This window comes from Echinops telfairi, unplaced genomic scaffold (assembly GCF_000313985.2).
Source record: "Echinops telfairi isolate 266 unplaced genomic scaffold, ASM31398v2 ScPeMD7_20;HRSCAF=75, whole genome shotgun sequence".
Taxonomy (NCBI): domain Eukaryota; kingdom Metazoa; phylum Chordata; class Mammalia; order Afrosoricida; family Tenrecidae; genus Echinops; species Echinops telfairi.
In genome coordinates this window covers 8902051-8929990 of record NW_022103917.1, presented here as the reverse complement: position 1 = coordinate 8929990, position 27940 = coordinate 8902051, and the positions used below count along the sequence as shown (strand labels likewise).

Below are 27940 nucleotides of genomic sequence, written 5' to 3'. Positions count from 1 at the left end.
TTTAGATCTGGTTTTTTAATTTGTCTGAGAATGAACTCACATACGGGGACTTTATTTCAGACCAAATCATCTCAAAACGAAAGTCACCTCTTTCAAGTGGGTTTTGACTCATGGCAGTCCCTATAGGACAGAATTGACTGCATATGGGTTTCCCAGACTAACTAACTCCTTCCGGGAATAGAATACTTCGTCTTTCTCCGTGGAGCAGCTGGTGGTTTTGAACTGTTAGCCTTGTAGCTAGCAGCCCAACATCACCGGGGACTCCAGATCATTAGTCAGTAAATGATTAAGGCACGGAAGCAACTTAATGTGCTCTTATATCCTTACTACCTGAGTATAAAATATTATCTCACTCACTGCCATGGAGTTAATTCTGACTCCTAGCAACCCTATAGGACACTGTAAAACGACCACTGTGGGTTTCTGAGCCTGTCACTCTTTACAGGAGTAGAGGGCCTCTTTCTCCTGCGATAAAATATTAATAGTTATTGGATAAACATGAGTTAATTTAATAGTTTTGGTACCTGAAAAGATTACATGTAGTTGGACCATTTTTATATTTTCATTAGGATTCTCAATTAATAATTTACCTGAGTATTGTACATTCCTTTCAAAAAGCCAGTAAGATGTAAGGAAAACAAATCCCCAGTACGATATAAAGTAAAACAAAACAAAACTCACAACTGGACCAATAGGCGTCATAATAAAGAGAAAAAAGACTGAAGTTGTCAAAGATTTCATCTCATTTTTTCTGTGCATTCTGGTAAGAGGTTGTGTTTGTACTTGTCAGCATACATGGGATTCGAATATTTTTTAAATGCTGAGTAATTGAGAAGCATGAGTTCCACCCTTTGCATTGGGCTCAGATCTGGAAACAATATAATCCAGTATTTTTGGTTTATCCCTTTTATTTCCACCTATGCTATATATTATCAGTCCTGATAGACACTAACCCCTTCACTTTTCTAAGCATGTCTTTCTCGAAGGACTGGACCCTCCTGATAACATGCACAAAGTGCATGAGATGAAGTCTCTCCATCCTTGCTTGTAAGAAACATTCTGGCTGTACCTCTTTCAAGAAAGATCTGTGTGTTCTTTTGGCAGTCCACGTATTTTTATGAGCACCACAATTCAAATGCTTCAGTTCTCCTGTTTTCCTTATTCCTTACCCATGAGGCAATTGTAAAGACTAGGGTTTGGGTCAGATGCACCATGGTCATCAGAGTGACATCTGTGCTCTTCAATACTTTAAAGAGGCCTGGTGAAGCAGATTTATTCAATGCAGCGTGTCGTTTGATTTCTTGTGACTGCTGCTTCCATGAGCTTTGATCGCAGATCCAAGCAAGATGAAATCCTAGACCACTTCATTCCTTTCTCTCTTCACTATGATGTCTATCAGTGCAGTTGTGAGGATCTTTTTCTTTACATTGAGTTTTTTGTTTTGTTTTTTACATTGAGTTATAATTAAGGTGACCAGGCGTCCCGCTTTTGGCAGGACAGTCCCGATTCTTAACAATTTTTCCCATGTCCCGTGCCGTTTTTAAAAAGTCACGATTTTTTGAAAGAATGTACGACAAGCTAGGGTATACAGTTTTCGGCTGCCATGTGGCTATTTCGCTAGGATATGCGTTTTATCAATGATGTCCCACTTTACTAATGTTAAAATCTGGTCACTGTAGTTATAATCCATACGGAAAGCAGTGACCCTTGATCATCAGCAAGTAGTTTAAATTTTCTTGACTTTCAGCAAAGCATTTTGTGTCATTTGCATATTGTAGGCTGTTGATAAGTTTTCCAATCCTGATGCTTCATCTTTTTTCCTGTAGTCCAGCTACTCGGATTGCTTGCTAAGCATAAAGATTAAATAAACATGGTGAAAGAATACAGCCCTGACACACACATTTCCTATTTTAAATCCTTGTTCTGTTCAAATGATCACCTCTTTTGTCTATATATGGGTTCTGGATCACAGGAAAATGTTCTGGCAATTGCATTCTTCACAGCGCTAGACGTAGTTTAGTTTCTTACAGTCTGCACAGTTCCATGCCTTTTGTATAGTCAATTAAACACAAATATATAATTATATAGTAAATTTAACCGAAATATATAAACACCATTCTGGTATTCTTTGCTCTCAGCCAAGATCCATCACTTCTGAATTTCTGCCAGCTCCCTGTTGATGGACTGCTGCAACTATATTTGAATTATCTTCAGCAAAAGTTCACTGATGATGTTTATAATATGAAGGTCATTTGCACACTCTGTTGGGTCAAATGGGCACAGACATGGATATCTTTCCATTGGTTGGCCAAGCAGTTGCCTTCCAAATTTCTTTGCATGGATGCGTGAGCACTTCCATGTTGCATCTGTTTATTGAAACATCTCGGTGGGTATTAACATCAACTCCCGGAGCCTTTCTTTTCACCAGTGCGCTCAGTGCTGCTTGAGGTTCTTTCAATGCCTGCAGTGCTGCATCCTAACATATTCTTTGTATGCTACCTCCTGAAAGGCTTGTACATTGACTTCAGGACAGGGACTCTGTTTTTCTTTGATTTCCTTTTAAGACTCCCTGCCTGGTTCAATAGTTTGCCCATATACCGTATATACTCATGTATGAGCCGAGTTCTTCAGCACATTTTTAATGCACTTTTTGTGGTAAACTTAGGTGCCTCCACTGATACTCAGGCCGGCTTATACGTAAGTATATATGGTAACCCTTCAGTATTTCAACTGGAGACTTGAATTTTTTTCTTGATTTCTTTCAGCTTGAGAAATATTAAGTAGGTTCTTCCCTGTTAGATTCCTATGCCTCGCACATTTCTTTATAATAAATATTTTACATTTCTCAAGTTGTTCTTTGGGATCCTCTGTGGAGGCTTTGTACTCCAACATGTATTCCATTTACTTTTAGCTACTCTCCATTCAGGAGCAAGTCTGAGTCTCTTCTGACATCCAAAATTTAGTGGGCTGTTTATATTTCCTCAAGGCCATAGATTTAATACACATTGAGATTGGCTCTGGTGGTTTCATATGATATCCACTTACTTTTCTATTCAGTCTTAAAAAGTGCATTAAATTCTTTTTTAGAGTAACTGTAAACATCAGACATATCAACTATACTTTGTGGTCAATTTTAACTTATTGGACAATACTTATTGATTGGCTTTTTTTTTTCTTTTTCAAAAGAAAAGGTTATGCATGTCAGCTGAAAGAGCATTGACCTGCCATCTCTCAAAGCCCGGTAACATTTCTGTTGTGGGAATACAAACAAAAGGGCTACAGTGAGGCCGTTACACTAAAGCCCGGGGTGTTAAGACATTGGCCTGCGAAAGCTGAAGTTACATTTCGGTCTCCAATTACTTTGAGTGCTTATCCATCTGTTATATTTAGATTTTTTTTTCTAGTACCTTTAGGAATCTGGAAACAGATGAGTATATGCTTTAGACTTGAAGCGACCATAAAAGGGGATAGATGATTAAAAGACCGGAGGCTGGCACCAGTGAGAGCAAGGCGACAATGTCATCTGTCATGGGCCTGTGTCCATGGTTTAGCGGAACCTTCAGAAAGGTCTCTTTTCTGGCCCTCGGCCTAAACTGCTCCACACAAGTTTGAAGAGGTCTGTGTGCGGTTACCGAAATTCATTTTGAGATCACAGTGACTTCTTTTAGCATGCCTGAGCAAAACTGTAAATTGGGTGGGACAAGTTTCTTTATTTTGGAGACGGACTTCTTTCAGGATTGTACCACAGTCTGTATTTGTAGCCTGAAGTGCCTTTTAGAAGCCTGTATCTGTTTGTGTTTAGTGGAAGTTGATTTTTAAAATTTTACTTATCTATACTCTATTTTATTTTACCACTAACAAATTTATTAAAAAATTTAACAGGTGAAACCGTTTTGAAGGGAATAACTGTATAACCTTCAGCTAGAGTTCACCATGAACAATATTTTACTCTACAGACCCCTGGGGTCACAGTGGGTTATGTGTTGAGTTGTTTAACCACAAGCTCAGCAGTTTGAAACCACCAGCTGCTCCTTGGGGGAAAGCAGAGGTTTTCTACTCCTGGAAAGATCGACAATCTCAGAAACAGTTCTGTTCTACCCTATAGGGGTTAGTTTGAGTGTTGATTTTGTTCTATCGATGCAAACAATTAGCACAGTTGGCCACTAACTGAAAGGTTGGAGGTACAAGTCCACCAAGAAGTGCTTTAGAAGAAAGGCCTGGTGACCTACTGTCAAAAAAAAAAGGCATTGAGAACTATGGAGCATAGTTCTACTCTGCTATACATGGATTTGACTCAACAGCCAAGTTTAAAAAAATTCAAATCTCTGTCCATCCACCAGTCTATCGTATTTCTGGATGTATTTAAAAGTGGTTTTAGTAGAGTTCACCAGTAAATTTCATATATTTCATACATTTGAAATTGGGTGGTTAAACATTAAGCCTTCAGGACCAGTGGTGAGAGTGGCGATACCAGAGGGTGGAGGGAAGGTGGGATAGAAAGGGGGAACCAATTACAAGGATCTACATATAACCTCCTGCCTGGGGGACGGACAACAGAAAAGTGGGTAAAGGGAGACATTGGACAGTGTGAGATATGACAAAATAATAATTTATAAATTATCAAGGGTTCATGAGGGAGGGGGAAAAAATGAGGACCTGATGCCAGGGGCTTAAGGGGAGAGGAAATGTTTTGAGAATGATGAGGGCAACGAATATACAAATGTGCTTGACACAATGGATGGATTATGGATTGTGATGAGTTGTATGAGCCCCCAATAAAACTATTAAAAAAAACAAACAATCCATGCGCCAAATTGGCTTAGAGTGCTGTGAAAGAAGATATAAAATAAATGCTCTGATTTACTGGAGGGGAGATTAGGAGCCGTATTTTCAAAGGGACATGTTTTTTGGTATTTTGGCAAGGAGTTGGGGAATAAAAATGACTGGCTTAGTTTTGAATCTTGAACTTTTTGATTCAAACATTGCAGACCCCTTATAAAGAGGGAGTACACTGGAGAATTTTATTTTCATCATCGAGGTAGGGTCCAAATAACTTCCCGTTCTCATAGACAGGCTCAATTTTCAAAGTGGTATAAACATTAAGTGTGATTACCTCGAACAAAGTCTATTACATTTGGAAGGCAGAGGTGCCGTTGGCTGAGGACTAAAATGAGCCTGTACTGGATTCCATCCTTCACCCTCGTGTCAAGGTGTTAAGCGCAAATGATTAAAAATACTCTTGTTACGCTTCAAAGAGTGAGAGGGAGGGAAATGAAAGATTTTACTGCATGACTTTTGCCCTTGTTTATGTGGAGAGCACTCTCTACATCCTTAAAAAGCTGCCATGTTTCTCTCTTTATTCTCAGTTTCCCAAAGTATGTGCAAACACACACGCTCTTGGCCTAGGCGGTGGACTGGGTGGATTTCCTTCTGGGAGTCTTCACTAGCACTCTTGAGTTAGTTGGCAGGAGATGCCTTAAAAGCATTTTTAAGCACTTTTCCTCCCGATTGGGGCTAGGTCTGTAGAGTTTCCTCTTCAGTTCCAGCTGCTGTTGGTTGGGTAGAAACAGATCTTTGCTCTGTACCCAATCTGGAAGTTCCAGGAAATAGTTCATGTATAAGAATAGAAAGTTAGGCCTGAAAATCTTTGAGGTGGGGGCTTGATATGGGGTAAATGGGTGGGAATCTTGGTGACTCTAATTTAACTGTGTCAGTAGAACATGATTTTAAAAACAAACATATAGGGACATTGTAAACTGTTGAGTAAGCCCTTAGTTTGATGCATGACTCCCTTAAAGACCATAAAACAGTCTTTGCCATCATAGAATAACACGGAGACTGTCTTGGAGGAGAGAGTTAGGGTGCAGAGTTTTGGATTTCCTGACTACTACCTGGCTCTTACAGGGTTGCCATTAGTCCGAATTGCCTCCATGGCAGGGAGTTTGGTGTTTTGGTTTGCCTTGTTCTCTGATCTCAGAAAGTGACTGACTAGTTCTGTTGACAGTTTGATAATCAGAGATAATAAAGCATATTTACTGGATATACTGTAATAGATGCATTTAAAACATAATCTGGTTCTAACTTAGGCTACCTTATGAATTATTTTCTTAACGTTTCAATGTTAAGCTTTCAAAGCTGATGTAATGTTCTTTGAAGAGGGGGAATGACTTTGGGCATGAATTATTTATATTGTGTGGGTTTGTTCGTCCAGAACTACACTTGGTCATATATCCACACATTGGTTTTGAAGATCTGTTTTCTTCCTGTAAAACGTGCTTTTAAATTCTTTACAGATTGATTAGATTATGTACTGATTGCTAGTAGGGAGGATTTCTAGATTTATGGTTAGGACAGGTGATAGTTCTTGAGCTTCTATTCTTAGTTTGACCTCACCCCTGCTTTTTGAAGGCAGGACACTTAATCTTATTTTAATGTTTCAGTTTATTCATTTATAACACCTGTATTTTTATTTCACGGAAAACAGTACCTGGTTTAATGTGTGATGGAGTGTGAGGCTTGATCTGAAAGGTGGAGTGGAGGTTCAAATTACTGCGTTGACTTTATTGTATGTTGAATGATAATCTTGACAAATTACTAATGACTACATTTAGAAAGTTACAACTCTGGAGGGAATTGATATCTGATAGTGTTGTCCTGTGTGTTCTAAGTTACCATCATAACAGTAGGAAAATAGACCCTGCCTTGGCCGTGCTACAAAGGGATTAACTCACTTCTTCAAGTTGTCACTTAATCTCCTCCAGCCCTTGGAACAACAGAAATGAAAAAGCACTCCTTATTCTATTTTATTTTTCCAGAACATTTTCTAACTAAACTAGCTCTATTTTCTCCTATTGTGGAAGCCTTTTCCAAGTTATTTTCTTCGTAGAGACTGAATCATGTCAGTTCCTTAAAGCAACGAGAAACACCCTCTACAAAGCAGTCAAGGGAATGTGCTTTTGATTTTTACATCAAAGAAAAGAACCAAGATTATGTGGAGCTTGCTTATTAGACATTTGTTCCCAGATACTTGTGGTTTGCAAAGACTTAAATATTAAGTACATCTTGGGGACTGAAATGACCATGGGGCTACCATGCATCCTTCTCACTAGAACTGCCTATCTTTGCACAATTGTCTTCCATTGGATGTAGTGGCCTGTGTGTATTTAATGTTCCAAGAGTCATGTGAAAAGGGAAGTCCACTTGAAAAATTTGGAGACTGTGCCTGCCTAGTTTTTATTTTTTCCAAAATATTTTTTCTGGCAGAAATATATTTTTTATTATTAGCTTTTTTAATTTATATGTTACTTCGACACACATTATTTAATTTTATTCCTAAAGCAGTATTGCAGGGAAAGCAGGACAGGTATTGACAGGTATCATTACTCCCATTTGACAGATGATGAAAAACCAAATTTGCATGGCTGGTGAGGATTTTTTGTGTGTGTGTGGCTGAGTCGTGTTTTTTGTTGGGTTTACTTTTTCAATTCCAAGTCTAGTGGTCATTTCTTGAGTCACAAAGCAATGAAGTCGATGGTTTTTCACTCTTATCAAAGCCTAGCAATCATGGAGCTTTTATGCTGTTACCTCAAAATTTAGCTTTAACGAAGTTACCTTTCCATTGGCTGTGAATCCTGCTCCAACCACTTGCAAACGAAATGTCCCATTTCCCAGCTGCTGAACCCGGCTCATCTCTGGACGCTTCCTGGGCGGTCAGTAGGATAAGCTGTGTAGGTGCCAGCATGTCTTCATGGACCATGGAGGTGAATCAAAATGAACTAGGGTTTGCACTCTGTGTGACCCTCCCTCCACCTGATCCCCACTGAATTGCCACAACACCCAGTGACTGGGAATCCCTAGCTAAATATGATTTGCATATGTTGTCCTTTGATTTCTATGACAACACGAGTTATAAACACATTTTTCGTAGTATATGTTGAATGTGAGACTGGAAGGGGGAGCTAGCGAACACATATTTCACTTGTGTGTGGACAGAACCAGGGACGTTCAGAGTTAGGAAACTAGTGACAAAGAGCCCTAGAACATGGGTCACCTGGCTTTGGTTAGTTATGCGACCTTTGAAAAAAACAAAACAAAAAACAAAAATCAAGTGCCTATAGCAGACAAGGCTGGCCTGTGAGGTAACCGACATTATGCTGTCTCTCTGCTTGAAAGAAAAGCCTGTTGCAAATTTCTTTGCACACTCTGATAGTAATATCATTGAAAAATCCCTGACAAGATTGTACGTCAAAGGAGCTCAGTGTTTGGTTTTCCCAGCATGTGGTGTGAAGGTCAGCTCTATGACTCAGAACTGTGCACTTTCCTGGTGGTAGGCCCCAGGGACCTGGGACCAGTCTGATTGCCCAGAAAGGCTTGTGCCCAGCTCAGGTTGCTCCAGTATAATCCTCTGCTCGGAAGCCATCTTTTATGATTTTGTCTAACTAAAGGCAGCGTGTACATTTGGGAGTCAAGCATCATATACTTTTCCGCCTAAAGATTTGATGCACTTGCAGGTGTCACCTTGAGTTTCGAGAGGTGGGCCCTTTCATTTACCACAGAGCACGATGTGACACTGCATGAGGACATGTCACCACTTGCAGCCTTCCTGTCTTACGCAGTGTGTTGGGAGCTGTCGGCCCCATGCCCAACAGAGCAAAACACTCCCTGCTCATGTGCCCTCTCCTGGCTTGGTTGTCGAATCATATAGGTTTACTTGGTTTTCTTTTCCCATTGGCTGGTGGTTTTTTGGCAGTAGATTGCTAGGTCATCTTTCTAGTGTCAGTCTCAGAGTTCAGCTGAAACTTGTTGAGTTACCATAGCAACAGAGGGACAGACAGATGGTGGCTTCCCATCAGGTACATTGGTCAGGAGTTGAACAGGCGTCTTCGGCATTGAAGGCGAGAATTATACCAAGGAACCACCAGTGTCCCCTTTGTTATGTTTATTGCTTTTTGAACTCCTTAGTGAGGCTTCACGGTTTGGGGCAAAGAGCACTAGACTTGGAATCAAAAGCGACTTCCTCTCTGAGCAAATTTATTAGCTGAAAGTAACCTTAGCACAGTGGCACAGGGTTTCCAGATGGCATCTTCTCTGCCTGCACAAAAATAATCTGCCATTTCAGTAAGCTGCGGCCTGATCTACTTGAGATCCTTTCATCCTTTCTCCCCCGTCTTCCTCTCTTTCACCTCTCTCACCTCTCTCGTCCTTCTCCATTTCCTGGTAAATCCAAACTTCTGTTCTTGAAGTGCAGCTGACTTCTCTCAGGTATTTGAAGAAAGCAATCTGATAGCCATGTATTTTCTTTGGATGAATCATTCCATCTTTTATAAATTGGCATTTTTCTTACCAGCATTGTTTTTAATTTAAAAAAACAAAATTAAAGTCTTGGAAAAAGACATGGGAACATTAAAAATTGCTTTGAACATATGTCACAGTGGACATATTTCTCACATTTCCACCTAAGAAATATTTCCAGTCTGAAATGTTCTGCATATTATCCCTGGTAACACCAGAGGACTCCAGGTCTTTGAGCCATTTTCACTGACATCCCCTGAGAAGATTGTTAAATCAAATTAAGCTCTGATTGACAGAATTTGAGGCAAAGTGACTAAGTAAAGAATTTTCAGTTGAGTGGGATTGAGATCATTGTGCCAGCAGGCTTTCCCTAAACTTGGCCATGAGCAGAGAAACCCATTACTCAAGGGCTTTTTCAAAGGAGCCTCAGATGTTTCTGGACAAGTTTGCACTTTCTCACCTGATAGTTGATCCCAGAACTCTCCCTGCCCCTGTCTGCACTGCCCCTCTTCCCGGATTTGTGCTGTTCTGGATAGAGCAGTTCTAAGGAGTCTTCCTCATGGGAAGATACTTTTTTGTTGTTGTTGTTCTTGGTTGAGCTCAGTGGTCCTGACAGTATAGTTATGCGTCCTGTAATCACTAACTATATGTGCTAGGTAGTTGTAGATTATTATTATTTAGGAGGAGGATAATTATCATTGTATGTGGCCTGTCCATGGGTTGCTTATGTAATAGACATTCCATTCTTCTCAACTTCAGATGCTTTAACCTGAATTTATCTTAAGGTGGGTGTCAGGGATTGACCCCAATGTATCTTTGGTAACAAGAGTCTAGGGTCCCCAAAATAGCAAATTTATATGCAAAATTGATGCCAACTCATAATGACAGGACAGGGTAGAACTGCCCTGTGGTTTTCCAAGTCTTTAGCTCTTTTTTTTTAAGTCTTTAACTCTTTAGGAGTAGAAAGCCTCATCTTTCTCCTGTAGAGCAGCTGATCGTTTCAAACTGCTGGGCTTTGTGGTTACCTGCTCAAAGTGTAACCACTACACCATCAGAGCTCCTAAGAGTGGGAGAGATGAGTGAATATTCTAGTTCTGCCACCCCCGAGACCTTCTCAGCTCCCTGCCGTCAAATCTATTCCAGTTCATAGTGACCATGTAGGACAGAGTAAAAATGCCCCAGTGGGTGTCTGAGACTGTAACTCGATACTGGAGTAGAAAGCATTGCCATACTCACCCTAATTAAGTCTCAACACTGCCTCTTCTCGGCTAAGTGGCTGAGTCCCTCCTTTAATGATCCAACAAGACAGGGTCTTGCAGGTTCGTGTTGTGGCCATTCATTCAGAACGAACACGTGGTGTAAAATCTGTACCCTTGCTGGAGCTATAGTTTCTGATGGTAGGTAGCCTTGATTTACTTGTTGGCCTTCATAGGTCAATGTAAGCTCAAAGACAAACGATGTTAAAAAAAATAGTCCCTGTCCCATCCTGCCACTACACAGGTAACCTAGACCTATTGGGACTTATTTTCACGAAGCTAGAAGATCAAGAGAGCACTTTTGTTTTCTCTAGATCCCCATCATCTATTTTGTTGCCATTGAGTCACTTCTGATGGACAGTGACTGTAGGACAGAGTAGAACTGCCCTCTGCAATTTTGAAGACTTATCTTTATAGAAACCAACTGCCACATAGTTTTCTTGTGGAGTGGCTGCTGGATTTGAACCCCCAATCTTTTAGCAGCTGAGTGCTTAACTACTGTACCACCAATGCTCCCTTCTTAAACCCTCCTGATCCTTAATGAATAGAGAGCTTGCTCCACTGGGCTGGCCCGTTGCCAGAGGCTGCTCCCCTAAGTCCCAAGGACGTTTAAACTTGCTGTCTGGTGCTCTAGTCATTCTCGGACCATGGTTCTTATAGCTGTGCTCTTGACTAAGATCTCCAGTTGTTATCTATTTTGCGCATGATTTTCTATTCCTAGGGGAAATGATAAACTTAATAAAATGATCTTTTGCATGAATCTACTCTTGGGGCATCCTGTTTTTACAGTGTAGTTATCAAAATAGATGCTGTTGTCAGGTACTGCCAACTTACAGCGGCCCTCTATACAACAGAGCGATACACTGCCCAGTCCTGCACCGACTTCACAACTATTCTTCTGTTTGAGTCCGTTGTTGCAGCCACTGTGGCGATCCAGCTTGTAGAAGGGCTTCCTCTGTTTCGCTTCCCCTCTACTTTACCAAACATGATATCCTTCTCCTGGGACTGGTTTTTCCTGACAACATGTCCAAAGTATGTGAGACTTCTGACCCTCGCTCCTAAGAAACATTCTGCCCATACTTCTTCTAAGACAGATTACCGTATATACTCAGGTCACCCGAGTTTTTCAGCACATTTTTAATGCAGTTCTTGTGGTAAAAATAGGTGCCTCGCTCGGGGAGGAGATGAGCCAGACAGGGTGCGATGTAGCAACAATGAAAAATACAACTTTCCTCTAGTTCCTAAATGCTTCCTCCCCCCACCCACCATCATGATCCGAATTCTGCCTTGCAAGTCTGCCTAGACCAGAGGATGTACTCTGGTACATATAGGAACTGGAAGCACAGGGAATTCAGGGCGGATGATCCCTTCAGGACCAGTGGTGTGAGTGGTGATACTGGGAGGGTAGAGGGAGAGTGGGTTGGAAAGAGGGAACCGATTGTAAGAATCTACATGTGACCTCCTCTGTGGGTAATGGACAACAGAAAAAGTGGGTGAAGGGAGTCGTCGGACAGGGCAGGATATGACAAAATAAACAGTTTATAAATTATCAAGGACTCATGAGGGAGTGGGGAGCGAGGAGGGAGGGGAAAAAAGGAGGACCTGATGCAGGGGGCTTAAGTGGAGAGCAAATGTTTTGAGAATGACGACGGCAATGGATGTACAAATGTGCTTTACACAATTGATGTATGTATGGATTGTGATAAGAGTCGTATGAGCCCCTAATAAAACGATTTAAAAAAAAAGAAAAGGAAAAAAAAATAGGTGCCTTAGCTAATATTCGGGTTGGCTTATGCTGTAGTGTATACGGTAGTTGGTTTTCTGGTGGTCCATGGTACTTCATATATATAAAATCCAATAAAATAATTCAAATGTATACTTATGTTAAACTTGGGGAAGATTGCATAATATGTATCTTAAAGATAACAATGTTCATTGTTCTACCAATCTTACGTAAAACTAAACCATGGATTTCTTTCATGGAAACGTTCAGAAACAGCTATTTGAATGTCTTAGATATAATAGAATAGTAGACACCACTCTATTTCATTTTCCAGACCTTAACACAATCCAGTCTTGTGGACACGCCAAAACCAAACATCAAATCATTTCTGACTCTTAGTGACACTATAGAACAAAGTAGAACTGCTCCTGTGGGTTTCTGAGGCTGTAAATCTTTAAAGAAAGCCTCATCTTACTCCTGAGGAGCTGCTGATGCATTCTAAATGCTGCTCTTGTTGTTAGCCCGGGGCTCCTTGTGTACGCTACCTATTTATTTCATATATTTGTTCTTTTTTATTATCATTCTGCTGGAAAATGAACAAAATGGGTTAGGAGCTGAAGTAAATGTGATACACTCCTACCAAGTGAGCAACCTTTGGTGGCTTCTGTTGCTTTAGCAGCAGGCTCTCCTCACATTCTGTTTGCTGAACTTCATGTTTCTGTCATTCCATTTCATGCACTTTCTGGCATGTGGAACATACTGCTTGACTTCAAAAGCTTTGAAATAACCCTTGTTCCTTGAGTGTCAGCTGTCCCTCTGATCCTCCATTCAGCCTAGTCTTTCTCTTTCTTAGCTCCTTATTCAACTACCATTTCTCCATTATCTGAGTTCAGGTTTATGATTCATTTGACTAAACTGATAGAGAATCTACAAAGTCTTTCTTCTCCCTACCACACAATTTTTCATTAACCTGAATAGACTGGGTCTGTGACCCCGACCTAGACTCTTCTGAGGACTATTCAACAACAAGGGAATTGAACCTAAGGATGTCTGAAGATTATTTAAAAACAAAACTAAACAAAAGAAAACCCCCAAAGGATGTAAACCACATTGCCAAGTTTTGTATTAGGAGCAAAGATCCCTGACTGCTTTAAAATTCTAGACACCCGATTTTTAGATCTGGAGCTGCTATTACTTCAGTGAAGTAAGTTTCACAACTCTGGGCCTCCCTTTTCACATCTGTAAAATGGGTAGTCGGACAAGATGTGATCAAAGATCATTTCCAACTTTGAATCCTATGAATGGAGTCCTGATGGTGTAACAAATGCTTAAATGCTTGACTGTTCACCAAAAGTTGGGTAGTTCAGTCCCATCCAGCAGCCCCGTAGGAGAAAGACCTGATGATCTGCTCCCCTAAAGATTATAGCCAAGAAAACCCTATAGGCAAGACTTGGTGTATGGATGCGGGGAGCAATAGTCTTTCAGACATCCATATCGCCCTGTTATCAAAACAGTCTACCGCCTGGGCAAACAAAACAAGAGAGTTTTCAAGTGATGCCCAGATCACTGCTTTGTCTCTTTCCTTGTACCAAGTTCACACTCCCACCGTCATCGTCTGCTAATGTTGGTGTTTGAATATGCCAATGCTTAATAAGATAATGAATTAATTATAGTTCTTTGGTAAATGAGGACAGATTATGCTACTAGTCTTGATGTTTCCCACCACAAAGAGGGACTCATGAAGTATTGTAAGAACCCTTCTGGCTAAGTCAGTCAACCTTAGTTATGGGGCATTACAAATAAAGGTACAGATGAAAGTTCACTTGTCCTTGCCTGTTAGGGATATTCATCAGCCAGGTCAGTTATAGAATAGGGTCATGGAATGTTTCGCTCTCAAGCATCTATCAGAGGTTTGAAATGTCCCTAACAGGTGGGTTTAGCGGATGCCAGGACTAGCATGATTGAGTCCTGGCACATGGCCCCATGGAAATCAAACAGATAGATCACAAGTGGGAGGTAGAAATAGACTTGAAGAGAATTTTAACACCTAAACTATGGCAAAGATTTAGCCCTACTAGTTTCTCAGTTTCACGAAACATCTCCCCTTGATCTGAGATTTTATCTTTGATTATATATTTCTAAAACTCATCTGGTTTCCCTTTTTACTATGACATTTTCCTTTTTTCCCCCCTCTCTTTTAAATGTCACTTCCACTATAATTTTTTCTCAGTCTTTGATCATAGTGAGTAAAAGAAATTTTTTCAGTGTTTTCTTAATAGTGATGTCTGATTAGACCAAACAATAAAAAGCCACACGCAATGCCCTCGAGCGGATTCCCACTCCTCGGGACTCTCTAGGACAGGCTAGAACTACCCCTGAGGGTTTCTGAGGCAGTCACTCTGCACGTTAGTAGAAAGGTCCTCCCCTTCTCCCATGGAGTAATTTGTGGTTTTGAACTACTGGCCTTGCAGTTAGCAGCCCAACTCATCACCACTATGCCACCAGGGTTCCCTAAAATACCTTTCGGATGTGGTTGGGCTATTTCCTACATCTTGTTAAGAGTCTGATAGTATCACAGGAAGGGTCAGACATTGAGGAGGGGGGAGAATTTTAAACTGGTAGTGATCATGGAATGACATTTGCAAAAAGTAAATGACAGAGGTCATGACATGTTTCAGTCCCTCATGTCTTCATGGTCATTTGTGAAATAGGCAGATTTTCCATGGAGCTAGATGCTTTGCTATTTACAGGGTCTTTAACTTCATGTGCTTTGCCTCCTTTGTAAGTCTCCCCGTTTTCATAGTGAATCTTTGCCTTTGCTCTGACATTCAGAGACTCTTCCAACCAAACTAAGCCCATTGCCGTTGAGTTGATTCCGCTCACAGAGACCCTGTAAGGAGAGAATCAACCTGCCCCATAAGGTTTCCAAGGCTGTCAATCCTATGAAGGCAGACTACCCCATCATTGTCCCGTGGCTGGGTTCCAACTGCTGACCTTTTGCTGTGCCACTGAGTGCTTTAACCGCTGTGAATTCAGAGCTCCTTTAAGTTTGTTTGAATTTTGTTTTCATTTGAATTTTGTATCATGAAATCACCCCTCATGTGGCTTTGGGGTTGCTCCTGTGCTCTGCTCTCTGACAGGTAATGTCATGAATTGTGACATTTAAGCAGTGACTTTGCAAAATGTGACTTGTCAGTAGAAAAAGTACTCTTCCCACCCTAAAGATTGACAGGAACAAGAGATGGCAGAAGCTGTACCCAGCTTTTGCTGGCAAGAGCACCTAGGACAAGAAATACTCCGGAGAGCTCAACACTGAATCACATCATATCATAGGGCATGACTAGATGCCTTAATCTCGCAGCTGGAGTCACTCAGTAGAAATTCTGTTGACTGAGGGATGGACTGGTAGCCTGACAAAATTAAATAGAAAACAAACTTGGAGTGTATTAATTTAGAAAGAGGAGGAGAAGAAAGTAAAATTTTAAAATTATGATGGAACCATTGATAGATCCACAAAGACTCCAGGTTGTCCCCTTCTTGCCCTCTGGCCATGACTAATGGCCATTAATTGTTGAAATAAGTTTCAGCCATTTGAACATGTCTTCAGTAAAGGAAAATGAAGGGAGAAGGAAGAAGGGTGACCCCAAGCCAAGCTGTGAACCAGGAGCACCTGAGATGGGGGCCAAGTGGGTCACTGAAATTGCCGTTTGACTCTTAGGTTGCAGCACATGGAACTTTGAAGTTTGATCCTCCCAGTGGTGTTTCAGAGGCCGTGTCTAGGATTAGATTGCACTGTAAGAATCCCCACAAACGTGATTCCACAGTAACCTTACCATTAGGCACGTCTGTCCCTCTCTGTCTCTATCTATCAATCAGTCTGTCTTGACAACTTGAATTCCATAAAGATGTGAGACCCCAGGTTTAGTTCTTGATGGATCAGAGGGGCCTCGATATGAAGCCCCAAATAAAGTTCTGCTATTCTCCACACCAGCTCTTCCTCCCGAACACCCCATTAATTTCTTTGTCATCCAGAAGCAAACTCCTTGAAGGCTCCTCAACCCCTCCTTCTGGACACCTCATCAATCCTTTCACTCCTGTCCTTTGTACCTGTTCTTCCACCCTCCAACAACCCTGCTCTCATTCAGCTTTTCCTTGGGGCTCGTCTGGACGGATGCAGCACCTTTTTGAGCTGTGTCCCTCCCTCCAGACTCTTCCTCTGTGACGCTCTGTATCACTGTGCCTTGCTCTGACCTCCCCCTTCCCCCACACCCTTGCAGAAAGGCCCGCTGTGCTCTGGCTGGCCTGTCGTGTCTAACTTTTATGTCCCACGACTTCCTTATCCTATGATTCTACCCCCACTAGACAGTGTGCTACTTCTAGTGCGGACCTATTTGTTCTTCTCCACCCTTTTGCTTATTCTGTTCCTTTGCCTAGATGGTCCATTCTTGCTGGTCTGTATATTAAAAGTCTTAACCATTCTTCAGGGACCAAGTCAGATGCCAAGACATCCATAGTCTTCTCCAATCCCCCTTCCCCCATCTCACCCCCCACACGAAAGCTAATCTTAATAACAACTCATTTTGTGCTACTTCCTGCATTCTGTGTTACAGGCTGTGATTTGTACATTTATCGTGGTGAACTTGAAACTAAGGGCTGTATCTCATACGGTGGCATCATCTATAGGTGAGCCACAAAGTTAGTCAGGGATATATAGGTACCTTCTGAAGTAGATGCTTCTCAAAGGATCCTTCGTAAGAGGGAGCTTAGGGTCTTTGATGCCTTGATGGTGTTAACTACTGTAGAGTCAGCTCCTGATTCATGGAGACCTCATGCTAAGTGGATGTTGTGATCCAGGGGATCTTCGCTAACTGGCTTTCAAAAGTAGACCTCTGGGCCTTTCTTTCTAGTCTACCCTAGTCTGGAAGCTCCAATGAAACTAGTTCAGCAGCACAGTAACACAGAAGAAGCCTCCACTGAAGAGCTGAGTGGTGGCCGCATCTACAGTGCATTCGCTGGAACTGGAGCCTGAATCTTCTGCATGAAAGGTGAAAAATCCTACCACTGGGTCTCCGCCGCTCCTTATGTTGCTGCCTCCTCCTGTTGTGAGGTACTGTCGAGTTGGCTCCTACTCAGAGCAACCCTGCGTACAGCAGAACAAAACAGCGCCCGGGCCTGCACTAGCCTTGTAGTTCTTATCATGTTTGAGCCCATTGTTGTAACCACCGTGTCAATCCATCTTGTTGAGAGCCTTCTCTTTTCATTGCTCATCCATTTTACCAAGCAGGATGTCCTTCCCTAGGGACTGTCCCTTTTCATTCCTAGCCCTCACTCAACTTTCTGATGTGTGCTAGAACATGGCAGGCTAAAAGGCCCAAACGGTGGCCTTCAAACACTAAAGAGAATTGTTCATCAAACCGGCCAGCTCGACCAATAGTATTGAAAAGGCTTTGCAAACAGTGCCATGGTTATTAAGGATATATTAAACATCCTTCGGTTAATGTGTAACAAAGTCGGCTCCGATGCTAATGAAATCAGCGCTTGTTCAGGTCTTTAGTATCTACTGAAACAACTGCCAGATTTTCTGAACCACTGATCCAAGACAGGACAAAGTTATCAGCTAGTGAGACTTTGCTTTTGTTTTCTTTGTTCCCTGCCACCCTGGTCTTGGGAGAAGCTTGGTTTGGGGACTCGAGGGCCTGGGCAGTGGGGCCAAGTGTTAGAGCCAGAAGCCATGCTTCACCAGGTTCCGAGGAAGGTCGAGTTACCTGGCTGCTAGCTCAGGCTCCCAGCTCACACTGGCATGCCCTCTCTTGCAGCAGTACTTCAGGCAAAAGAGATTTAGGTTTATATGCTAACTTCATAAGGCTGCCCGAATTCTTGGTCACTTTTCAAAATGATCAGGTACCTGCAGGAGCTCCCATCCTTGCTCAAAGAATACAACCCCAAGGCATGTCTGGCAAGTAGAATCGAGTCCCTCAAGGAAAGGCCTTGGCTCACGAAGCAGGTAGTTCCGATACTACAGGAGAAGCATTTAAAAGTGCATGAGCTCCACTTAAAACATGCCTCACGCAAGTCTAGAACATAGGCACCATCAAGGTTAATCGTCTAATAAAATAAGAGCATGTCCCCAAGGTGAAAGATTACAATTATGGTAGGGGTGTGATCCTGCCAAAGCTGGCCAAGTGCCTGGCCATAATTTAATCAACCAGGACAAGAAAGATGTCAGAAAAGCACGGGATGCTCGGGAGAGGTGGGTGGAAAGCACAGCGTCACTTCCCTTTCCTCAGCCTTTTTTTTTTTAACCTTGTAATAAATTTGCCTGTAATATCCGGGTTTTTGTTACGTCAGGAGTTCCTGGCAGAGTCAGCTATCTTTAAGAATAATTTCTAATTACACATCTGAAAACAAAAGCATAAGAATTTTGAAACTCATCGTTTATTCATGAAGCACGTGTGCTTCCCCACTATATACCATGGATGATGAAGACAAATAGGTACAGCCCCAGCCCCCTTCCTGGTAGGGGAGTGTGTGAACAGGATGTCAATGGCAGATACCGTTCAACTTGATCTATACAAGGGTTGAGCCTGAGCCTGTCCCAGAGCAAAGGTCAGCTGCTTTTCTTGAAATTCAATGACCAAAACAACTTTCAGGATTCCAAGCGGAGCCATGGGGGCCATGGCTTGGTTCTAAGTGAGTCTTGGTTTGTTTGGGGAGTGGTTTTTTGTTTTTTGCTGCCTTTCAACAAATAATAATTACTGAGAGCCTCCTGGAAGCTGAGTATGTTCTAGGTGTTGGGTGGTCACCAAATACCTGCCTTCATGGAGCAGAGGGGAGAATAGGACAACAAGCAAGTTAAATAGGCACTTTTGGTGGCACTGTGGGTTAAGCATTGGACTGCTAACCAAAAGGTTGATGGTTCAAACCTATCAGCAACACTATGGAAGAAAGATAAGACTGCCCGCTCCTGTAAAGATTTGTACTCAGAAACCTTAAGGAGCAGTTCGACTCTGCCCTATAGGCTCATTAGGCATGTGAATCGACTCTGTAGCAGTGGGTACACCTGTTAAGTAGTGGTGAGTTGATCTCATTTCGGCTAATTGTTAGGTGCTGATGAGTTGACTTCATTTTAGTTATCTACTGTTGTTATAAACAGAAATGCCACTAGTGGGTGGCTTTTAACAAACAGATGCTTATTTTCTTACTGATTTAGGAGGCTACAAATATGAATTCAGGGTGCCAGCTTTGGAAGAAGGCCTGCTTTCTGTGTCAGCTCTGGAGGAAGGGCCTTGCTTGCTTTCAGATGGAACAGAAAGCTCAGCCTTCCTTGAAGATCTCCATGTGTCGTAGCACAGAACAGCTCAGTCCAAAGGATGAGCTCAACTCTTGGCTCTTCTTTCTTGGTGTGTCTTGGTTTTAATGAGGCCCAGAAGGCTCATCTAGCCTGTGAACTTAATGGAAGCAGATCACCTGTGGAGCCACTGGATCTGCATAAACCACTAGCTTGGGGTTAGTAGCCGACCATTTAACCACTCTGCCACCAGGATTCATTACATAGAAGGTTAGAAGGGTCTAAATACTGTAGAGAGGAACACATTAGGGACGAAAGATAGACCATGTTAGGGAGAGCTTGGTTACAATCTTAACTAGGGTGATCAATAAAAGACTCCACTGAGAAGGGGACTTGGCACAACGACTTGAAAGGTGTAAAGGAACAACTGTGGGAGGTTCTGTACTGAGGACATCAGTGTTGGAACCTTGAGGTGAGGGCACATCCAGAGGGTGCGAGGGGTTGTGGTCTCCAAGGAGACCAGCGAGATTGGAGCAAAGGGGAATGAAGGACAAGGCCAGAGCAGCAGTGACAAATGGTAGAGGAGGTCATGGGACTTACAGGTCATCCCAAGGAATTAGTCCTGAAATGGATTCCTGGACACCACCCAGTATCTTCATGTACATTCGTGTGTTTGCTTTCGTTCTCCCCAACCATTTGTTTGTGGGTTAAAGTCTCTTAGTTGGACATACAGTAAGTATAGACACGTCTCTCCATTCTCTGGTATTTTGTTTGACACTAAGGAGATACGATGGCATAGTAAGTTCCCTGTTTGGGCTGCTAATCATAAGGTCAGCAGTTCAAACCCACCAATTTCTCCATGGGAGAAAGATGAGGCTTTCTTCTCCCATAAAAGATTTACAGCCTCAGAAACACAAAGAGGGAGTTCTACTCTGTGAGTCGGACTCCACTCAAAGGCAGTGAGTGGTTTTGGATTTGTTTGTAAAGGAGATGGGACTGCTTATGGTTAGAATTGTTCCCCTGTTCTGATTGCTGGCAAATATGAAGGAGGACATAGATTTAAGGAACTATAATGCCTTTAATCTCTATACTCAGTGTCTAATTATACTCATAACATAAGTATATATTAGTTACTTTTATCATTAACAGCGCAAAAATGAATTATTTATAGGGCCAGTACAAGCTGTTTAGGCACAGACAGTGGATTAATAAGGTTGGCTCAGCATTAAGCTATGCCAGAGCCGAGTCCAAAATTTATTCCGGTACAGGGATGACTTTCTGTGTGGCCTCTCTGGCTCTGGAGCTAATTTGGATGCTGAGTAGCCCTGCAGGTATTTATATGTAGTGTTTGGTATTTTTACTGGATCCTATTCTTCTCCCTTGGATCACCTAAAATGGTTAAGAATTTTCTAGTGGGATTAAGGTTGTGATCTCTGGGGAGGGGTGGGACATCTGCTCTCGGTTATTTTTGTGTGAGCCGCTTCTCCTTAAATGTATGTTCACAAACGGGCCACAGTGTTATCAAAGGAGGTTGAGGGAAGACGGGTCTAGTTGCTACTCCTCAACTTTCAACTTGGCTTCTGAGCAATGGCTTCTCATAGGCACTCAGGTAAAAAACTATTATTGATCCTAAGTTGAGCACAGTTGTATTAAGCTAGTGAGTCCACTCTTGGACTAAAAGATGATTTTTGATAAATGAATTTTGTGGTATCTAAATAGTATGTGTTGTAAGCTTGTCTCTATTTTGTTCTTGTCTTCTAGTATGAGTTCAAAGACAAAAGTGTTTCTATTCAAGTAAAATGAGCAGTTTTTGAGTGGTATAACTTTTTTTAGAATCATATAAAATAGTCATGTATATTTTACCATTTTCCAGGACATCTAACTAGACAATAAGAGAAACAGTATGAAAAAAAAAGAGTGTTTGGGCTGGGCATGTTTGAGACTCTATAAAATGTAATCCTTTTTCTTGACATTGTTTTAAATCTAAGGGGTTAAAAAGAGGTGAATTGAATGAAATTTTTATGACTAAAAAAGTACCTAAAGATGTACTTACCGTGTCTTCCCCATTACTGGACAATATTATGAATCTTCCTGAAGAAACAGCTAACCTCCTTTTCATATACCAAGTCTACTATCAATTATTCTTATCAGGAAAAAGAGACCAAGATTCAGATATTGAAGATGTTTGGGTGTTCATTGTTACCATGGAAGTCTTCCTCTTGTTCTGTAACCTGACTGTAGGAAAGCCCTTTGGCCATAGACTAGAAACCTATGAGTGAGGGGCTGAAGGGCAGGGACTGGCTGACCAGAAAACCCAGCTCTCTGAAGGCAGCCTGCTGCTGCCCATCTCTCCCCTGAAGCCACAAATGGCGCTGCTCTTCTCCCTAAATGACAGTAAGACACTTGAGTCAAGACCAAGAACTTGGCCCCCAACTCCCAGCTTTCCGTGAAAGGGACAGAGTAAGCATTGGTGACAGGCTTTTTGGAGAATTGGTGTCTGGAAATTCATAATTGCCCATCCTTTTTCAAACAGTTGAAACAGGTTTGGTTGTTTCTCTCTCGGTGTTTTGAAGCAAATATGCTGCAATGGAATTCCCTACTGTAATACATGAAAATCCGTGATCCCAAGCGTGCAAAAGCTGTCGGGTTTCACACAAGCTTGAGGTGGTGCTCATCAGCCAACACAAACATTCTTTGGGTATAGGTAAATTATTTGGTACCAGTTATTCTCCTGCACCTTGAATGTTACCCGATAAGAGTAACACCCCCATCTTATTTACTAACTGAGTGACAGAATAAGGAAATATATTTGAAAGGTGAAATATTTATAGCATATTCAAACTTGCGTTTTAAATTTCACCAAATCCTTGGGTCATTTTTGTTTATCTAAATCTAGAGGAGATTTTCACCATGGTGGAAATTAGTGATACCTTTTAGATGAGTTTTCAAAATTGGGAAATACCATTTTGTATTGCGTTACGGTCATAGGTCCATCAAAGCTTCACAGGAAAAAAAATCAGTCTTGGCCTGAAATGGATTTTGGATAGACAGAATACAGGCTCAGATAAGTGAAGCAAAATCTGCTTCAGTGTCCTTTTCAATAGAGGAAATTCCTTTTTTGGTTGTTATTAAACATGTTCACTCTGCAGATTTATTTAGATCTCAGTCCTTCACCCTTTGGCCTTTCAAGGTGAGGAATGAGGTGGGGCTGAGGTAGGGAGGGAAGATCGTTTGCCACATTCATCCAGCTGTTGATTCCCCTTCCCAGTCTTTGCCCCGTGGGCTGCACCTGCCTGTCAATCTGCTCTCAGGACAAGATTCGAAAATGGAAAAGTGGAGTGAGAGAGAAGGGGTCCAACTGGATGTGCTTCTTATTGTCAGAAGATTTGGTTGGAGGCGAAACTGGATGTTTTGTCCTTTTAATGACCTCCTACTACACCACAACTAGGGACACTGAAAGCACATGTTTAATCGCTGCTGGCTAGGAAGCACTTTTTCCTATAGGGAGCACAGAATGATGTGTTGCGCCCCATATGTGCACCACGAAGAAAAGCTTTATAAAAGGATATTAAAAATGTTAAAAAAAAATGATTACAGGCAAGGGGGAAACCCCTAGGGGGCACAGTTCTGCCTGTAACATATGAGGTTGTAATGAGTTGGAATAAACTAGAAAGTATCTGGCAAAAACAAACAAAGGATACAATAGAACTACCCTAGAATGTGGCCCAGTAGAATTTCTTTGGCACTTAATTTTCAGTTTAATAATCTATACATAACCTTTCTGATGCTGGATAGAATCTAAGATTTGTCTTTCAGTCACCCCAAAGAGAGGAACTGGATTTGTTGTTGTTTTTTTTCTAAGAGTAAACTACAAGTGAGTTTGCTTAGAGCATGGCCTCATTCTGTAGAGGAAAAACACTTTCTGATGTTAGGAATGACTATTTCTCAGCTGCGACTCAAGAGCTCCGTCTCTTCGCAGCTATTTAGGTATTGATTCCCAAACGTCTGACGACACCTCCAGGTACATTATCATGTCTTTTACACGAGTGTCCTATTCATCTCCTAAGGCTTCATTCCGTTTGTTGAATATTCTCAGGAGAGCCATATATCCTTTCTTTAGAAGCCAATATTTACATGTGGAATGTCTAATGTATGGGTATGTTGGACTTTGCAATTAGCAGACTAGAAATAACCTGAATTGGTTTTTCTTCCCCATTTGGATTACTGTCTATGGTTTGCACTGTACGTCGTACTACACAGGGAAAAGCACATAGTTTGAAACATGCTACTTGTCATAAAATTTACTTTTCCTTAAATACTCTTCTTTTCAGCCCCTGGGACATCAGGTGGAAAATGACCATTAGTAAGAAACACATGAGAAAAATACATATAAAAACAAGCAAGACTCAAATGCAAATAAAACAACAAATGTGACAATATTACATAACTCTTCTATGTACACCATTAACCTGGAAGCCAAAACTTTTCATTGAGCTATGGAGATTTATTTAGGTAACTCTTAGCATGCTGGATGTAGTTCAGGAATGTTCTGAAAGTGGAAGTTGGTTAATTAATTGAAGATGGAACTTAAATTTAGGCTATAAAATGCTTCCAATAAAGGTTTTTTTTTTTAAGTTAGACGCTTAATGGAGGCAACTTTTCCCCATTTGTCAATCAGCTGGCATGTGCTGTTGTGTGACTCCAATCCTAAGGTTCCCCTGGGCGCCCAAAGTGTATTTGCAGAATTTCCTGTGATAGAGAAAAAATCACTATTGTGTACAGACGAAGGCATTACAATAGTCTAAGAGCTGCCTTAGGGCAGATATCATACCCTTGACCTCTCCACACACACCCCACCCCGAAAACTAGCCAGGAAAAAAAGTAGCATTAGTACTACAATGATCAGATATCAATCAAATGTTTTGTGTGCTGATTGGTGGCATGCTCTTTTCCAGATAACAGCAAACCTATCTGGAAGACTTAGAAGGTTCCAAGGCTTCATATATCAAGAACTTAGATATTGCTATGGGGGGATTTAAAAAATGACTACCTAAAAGATGAAATGCTGAAGTGTATGCAATTCAGTAACTTTACTGGGAATGCAAGAGAAGAGACATCTAAAGGTCATCGTCATTTTTCTGTCTGCATTTAATTATTTCTAACCAAGTGAAAAAGTGTAGAGCTTTGCTCGCCCCCTAGAATCAAGTCCTGAAGTCCATACTCTAACACGACCTACAAATCCATATATTTTCTAACTTAAGAAGGCAACTCACTGCCATCGAATTGATGCAGACTGATAGTGACCTCATAAGATAGTGTAGAACTGCCTCTTGGGGTTTGCAAGACTGTAAATCTTCATGGGAGCGGCCAGCCTCATCTTTTTCCCACAGAGCTACTGGTGGGTTTGAACCACTTACTTTGCAGTTAATAGCTCACTGTGCCATCAGGGCTCCTGAAAGAAAGTGGTTTTACAGTGAGAAGATCTTATTGGATAAGATCTCTAAGTGCTGGGACCCATGTATAATTTGTCTTATTTTCAGAGCCTCCAATCACCTTTATGTAGTATTCACTGTTTGCTAGTATTTTAATTTTTACATTATACTTATATTTTTACCAGAGGGCTAGGATAAAAAATTCCCAAGAAGTGGGACTCTTTCTGTGGGTCTCTATGTGTTATTTTAATATAAAATTACTTGGAATCCTTTTTTTTTTTTTCCTTTTTGGGACCTCTTAATTTTTGCCTGTCACATTATTCTTATTTTCTAAGCCACTTTCTTAGACTCATTAACCTTTTTGACATGGGAACTGTCTCTTCAGTAGGAATGTCTTATTCTAACATCATAAACATGCCATGTAAAGGCTTGAGATCCTTTTGTACTAAATCATCGTACCGTTAGGGAAATCAATGACAGGAAAACATGCAGCGAGCTAATTCAGGTTGCCCAAAGTTCCACTTCATTAGATTTATTGCAACAAAAAAAGTACTTGTTAGACATTGTTAACATACTTTAAGTATTTCCAGCTTGTTTACTTATTAGGCAATAAAGTCAACATTCCTAGAAGTGCCTATTTTATCTTGACAAATAAATGTTTACACACACACACACACACACACACACACACACACCAGGCTTAAGTCAACTGTCAAAATCAAGTTCCAAAAGAAGACGACCTTGTGAAATCTGTTTTTCCATCTGGATACAGGCTTTTTGCGTTTAGGTATATGGTGGTGTGTACACAAGATACCCCTGGACTTTTTAACCCTAGCAGGAAAACAAAACTGTTGCCAAAAGCTAAAACTCAAAAAAACCAAGAGGCGTAACACTTCTCTTAGTAGTTCTGTTGATTTGGGGTTGCTTGTTTTAATCATCCCTTTCCGTGGTGTAAGACCCTTTACTCTAGGGCATTGATTCTCCCTTACACTTTGGTACATCCGTATTTGTTGGGCCATGGATGGTTACGTCATCTGGAAGCCTACAATTGATGAGTGCCTTGTGTTCTAGAGCTATGAAGGGTAACCAGCAAAGAACCTGGATTTGGTAATGTAACTTTGAAGGTGTGTCATTTTCAAATGGGGAAGGCATATTGGGTAAGCTCTCTCGGTGCTAGAAACTATAGGATGGTTTGTCTTTTCAGAACTTGCCCTTGTTTGCTAGTGTTTTAAATGTTAAGTTCTATTAATATCGCTAATATCTCAAAATGACCAAAAAGCTAGGATGGAAAATTCCTAAGAGGTGGAGCTCATTCTGTGGGCCTCTAGGTAAAAGTACTTGGAGTCCATGCCTTCTCTGAAAGACATCACAAGCGAGTGATGATAAATGAGTCAGCTCAGCATGCTACCCTCAACAGAGACCTTGGTAAGGGATTTTTCAAATATGGTCCAAGAAGATAGTCTCTGAAGTGCTAAACCAGCTCTGTTTACTAGCCACGCAGGAAGCCAGGAATGACTAATCTTCCAAAGTCTGTTTTCCTGCCAAGTGGCATTTAGAAACCACTGATAAATTCATTTCCTTAGCATTTACTGTTAGAGGAGATGTATTTCGTTTCTCCACTCAGCTGTTAACAAGAAAGTAAATCTTTGTTTCGTGCATCGTTTCACTAAGCAGTGACAAGGATTTTATGTGACAAGGGGCAGAACCCCAGGAATGGATGAAGGGGTGCGATTTTGAACATGTTCTCTCTGTGCCAGTATGTCACACAGGCACACAGAGGCTAAAGGCTGTTGAAAAGCTGACTTAAGTCAATGCAGTCCCATTCAAGGAGAGTCACCCTAGTGTCATTGGGTCCCTGCATTGTGTGTCTAACCTGTGTCTAAGGGAACCGCTCAGTTTTCTTCTTAGTAAAGCTCTTGACTATGACCCAACTGTCCCAAGCAATTGTCCTTGAACAAGGGTTTCGCTAGTTTGCTTCTTTTGTCAGTTCTCTGGAGAAGGCAGGGGTGCCAGGGGACTGTCTGTGTGTCCCACGGAGGTTGGTCTAGACGTGGGGCTCTGTCGGCAGAGCTTTGTTTATAGAGTCTGACTTCAGAGTCCACTTGGTTCCGAGTGAGAGTTCAAGGCGGGTTCTGAGACACAGGGTGTGGTTTCCTTAGCTCACTCTCTATTTGGTTGCCTGTAGCAACAGGAACCAAACAACGTGGCCATGTGTTTGTATAAAACAAACTGGGGAAGGGATCCAGAGTGGGAGCTTGGGGCTGTTGCAGGCGTGCAAGAGCTGCGGTGAGTAGCGGGCAGCAGCTCGCTGCTTGTCTGTCCTCCTCCTCCTCCTCCTCTGTAAATTAATGTTCTGGATGTGTGTTAGCTCAGTAGCCATGCTTGTGGGTAGTTGGCGAGAATTGCCTCATTTCTCCTGCTTCTTGTGCAAATTAAATAATTGCTATCAATTTACCCAGATAGGTTTTGGGGGTTTTTTTCCCTCCGGTTTTGGTGGGGACGGGCAGTACTAGGGAGAGGAACGAATTAGTGTAGGGTTAAAGTCATTGGAGGCTATTTAATAGACACTCCCATTGGGTGCCTTTAGGGTGGCAGAGTTCTAGTGGGAACCTGATACGGCAGAGTGTGGTCGGGTTTCCACAGGAGGGCAGGTGGTGGTTGGGGCTGGGCAGAGGGAGGTGAGGTGGGCCACACAGAGGGCAAAGGAGCTCCAGGAATCCTAATCAACCAAAGCCCTAGCAAAAAAACTTTCTTGACATTTGGCCAGTCTGTCATTGCTGTCAGTCGTCTAACTGGGAATAGAGGATTGCCGTCTGTTGCTGCCAGCTTCCAAGTCGCTGGGAACTATGTTGCCAGTTAACGGCTAGTCAAAAGGATTGGATTTTGCAGCTCTGAGGACGGTGAGGCCTCAGGCTGCAGGAGGGAAAATGGGCAGAAAGGCTAGCCCCCC

General features: G+C 41.8%; 1 protein-coding gene across 3 annotated transcripts in view; it reads left to right on the top strand.

Moving 5' to 3' along the window:
- Positions 1-27940, top strand: part of FHL1 (four and a half LIM domains 1) — a 45175-nt gene that overhangs the window by 11590 nt on the left and 5645 nt on the right. Inside the window, exon 1 of one of the 3 annotated variants that reach the window (XM_004713370.2) lies at positions 21044-21167. The exons of 1 other annotated variant lie outside the window; for it this stretch is intronic. In XM_004713370.2, the coding sequence (XP_004713427.1) occupies positions 21146-21167 (22 nt within the window). In that variant the 5' untranslated portion in view covers positions 21044-21145. Of the gene's footprint in view, positions 1-21043; positions 21168-27940 lie in introns of those variants that run through there. One more of the 3 variants, XM_004713372.2, reaches the window with a different exon arrangement.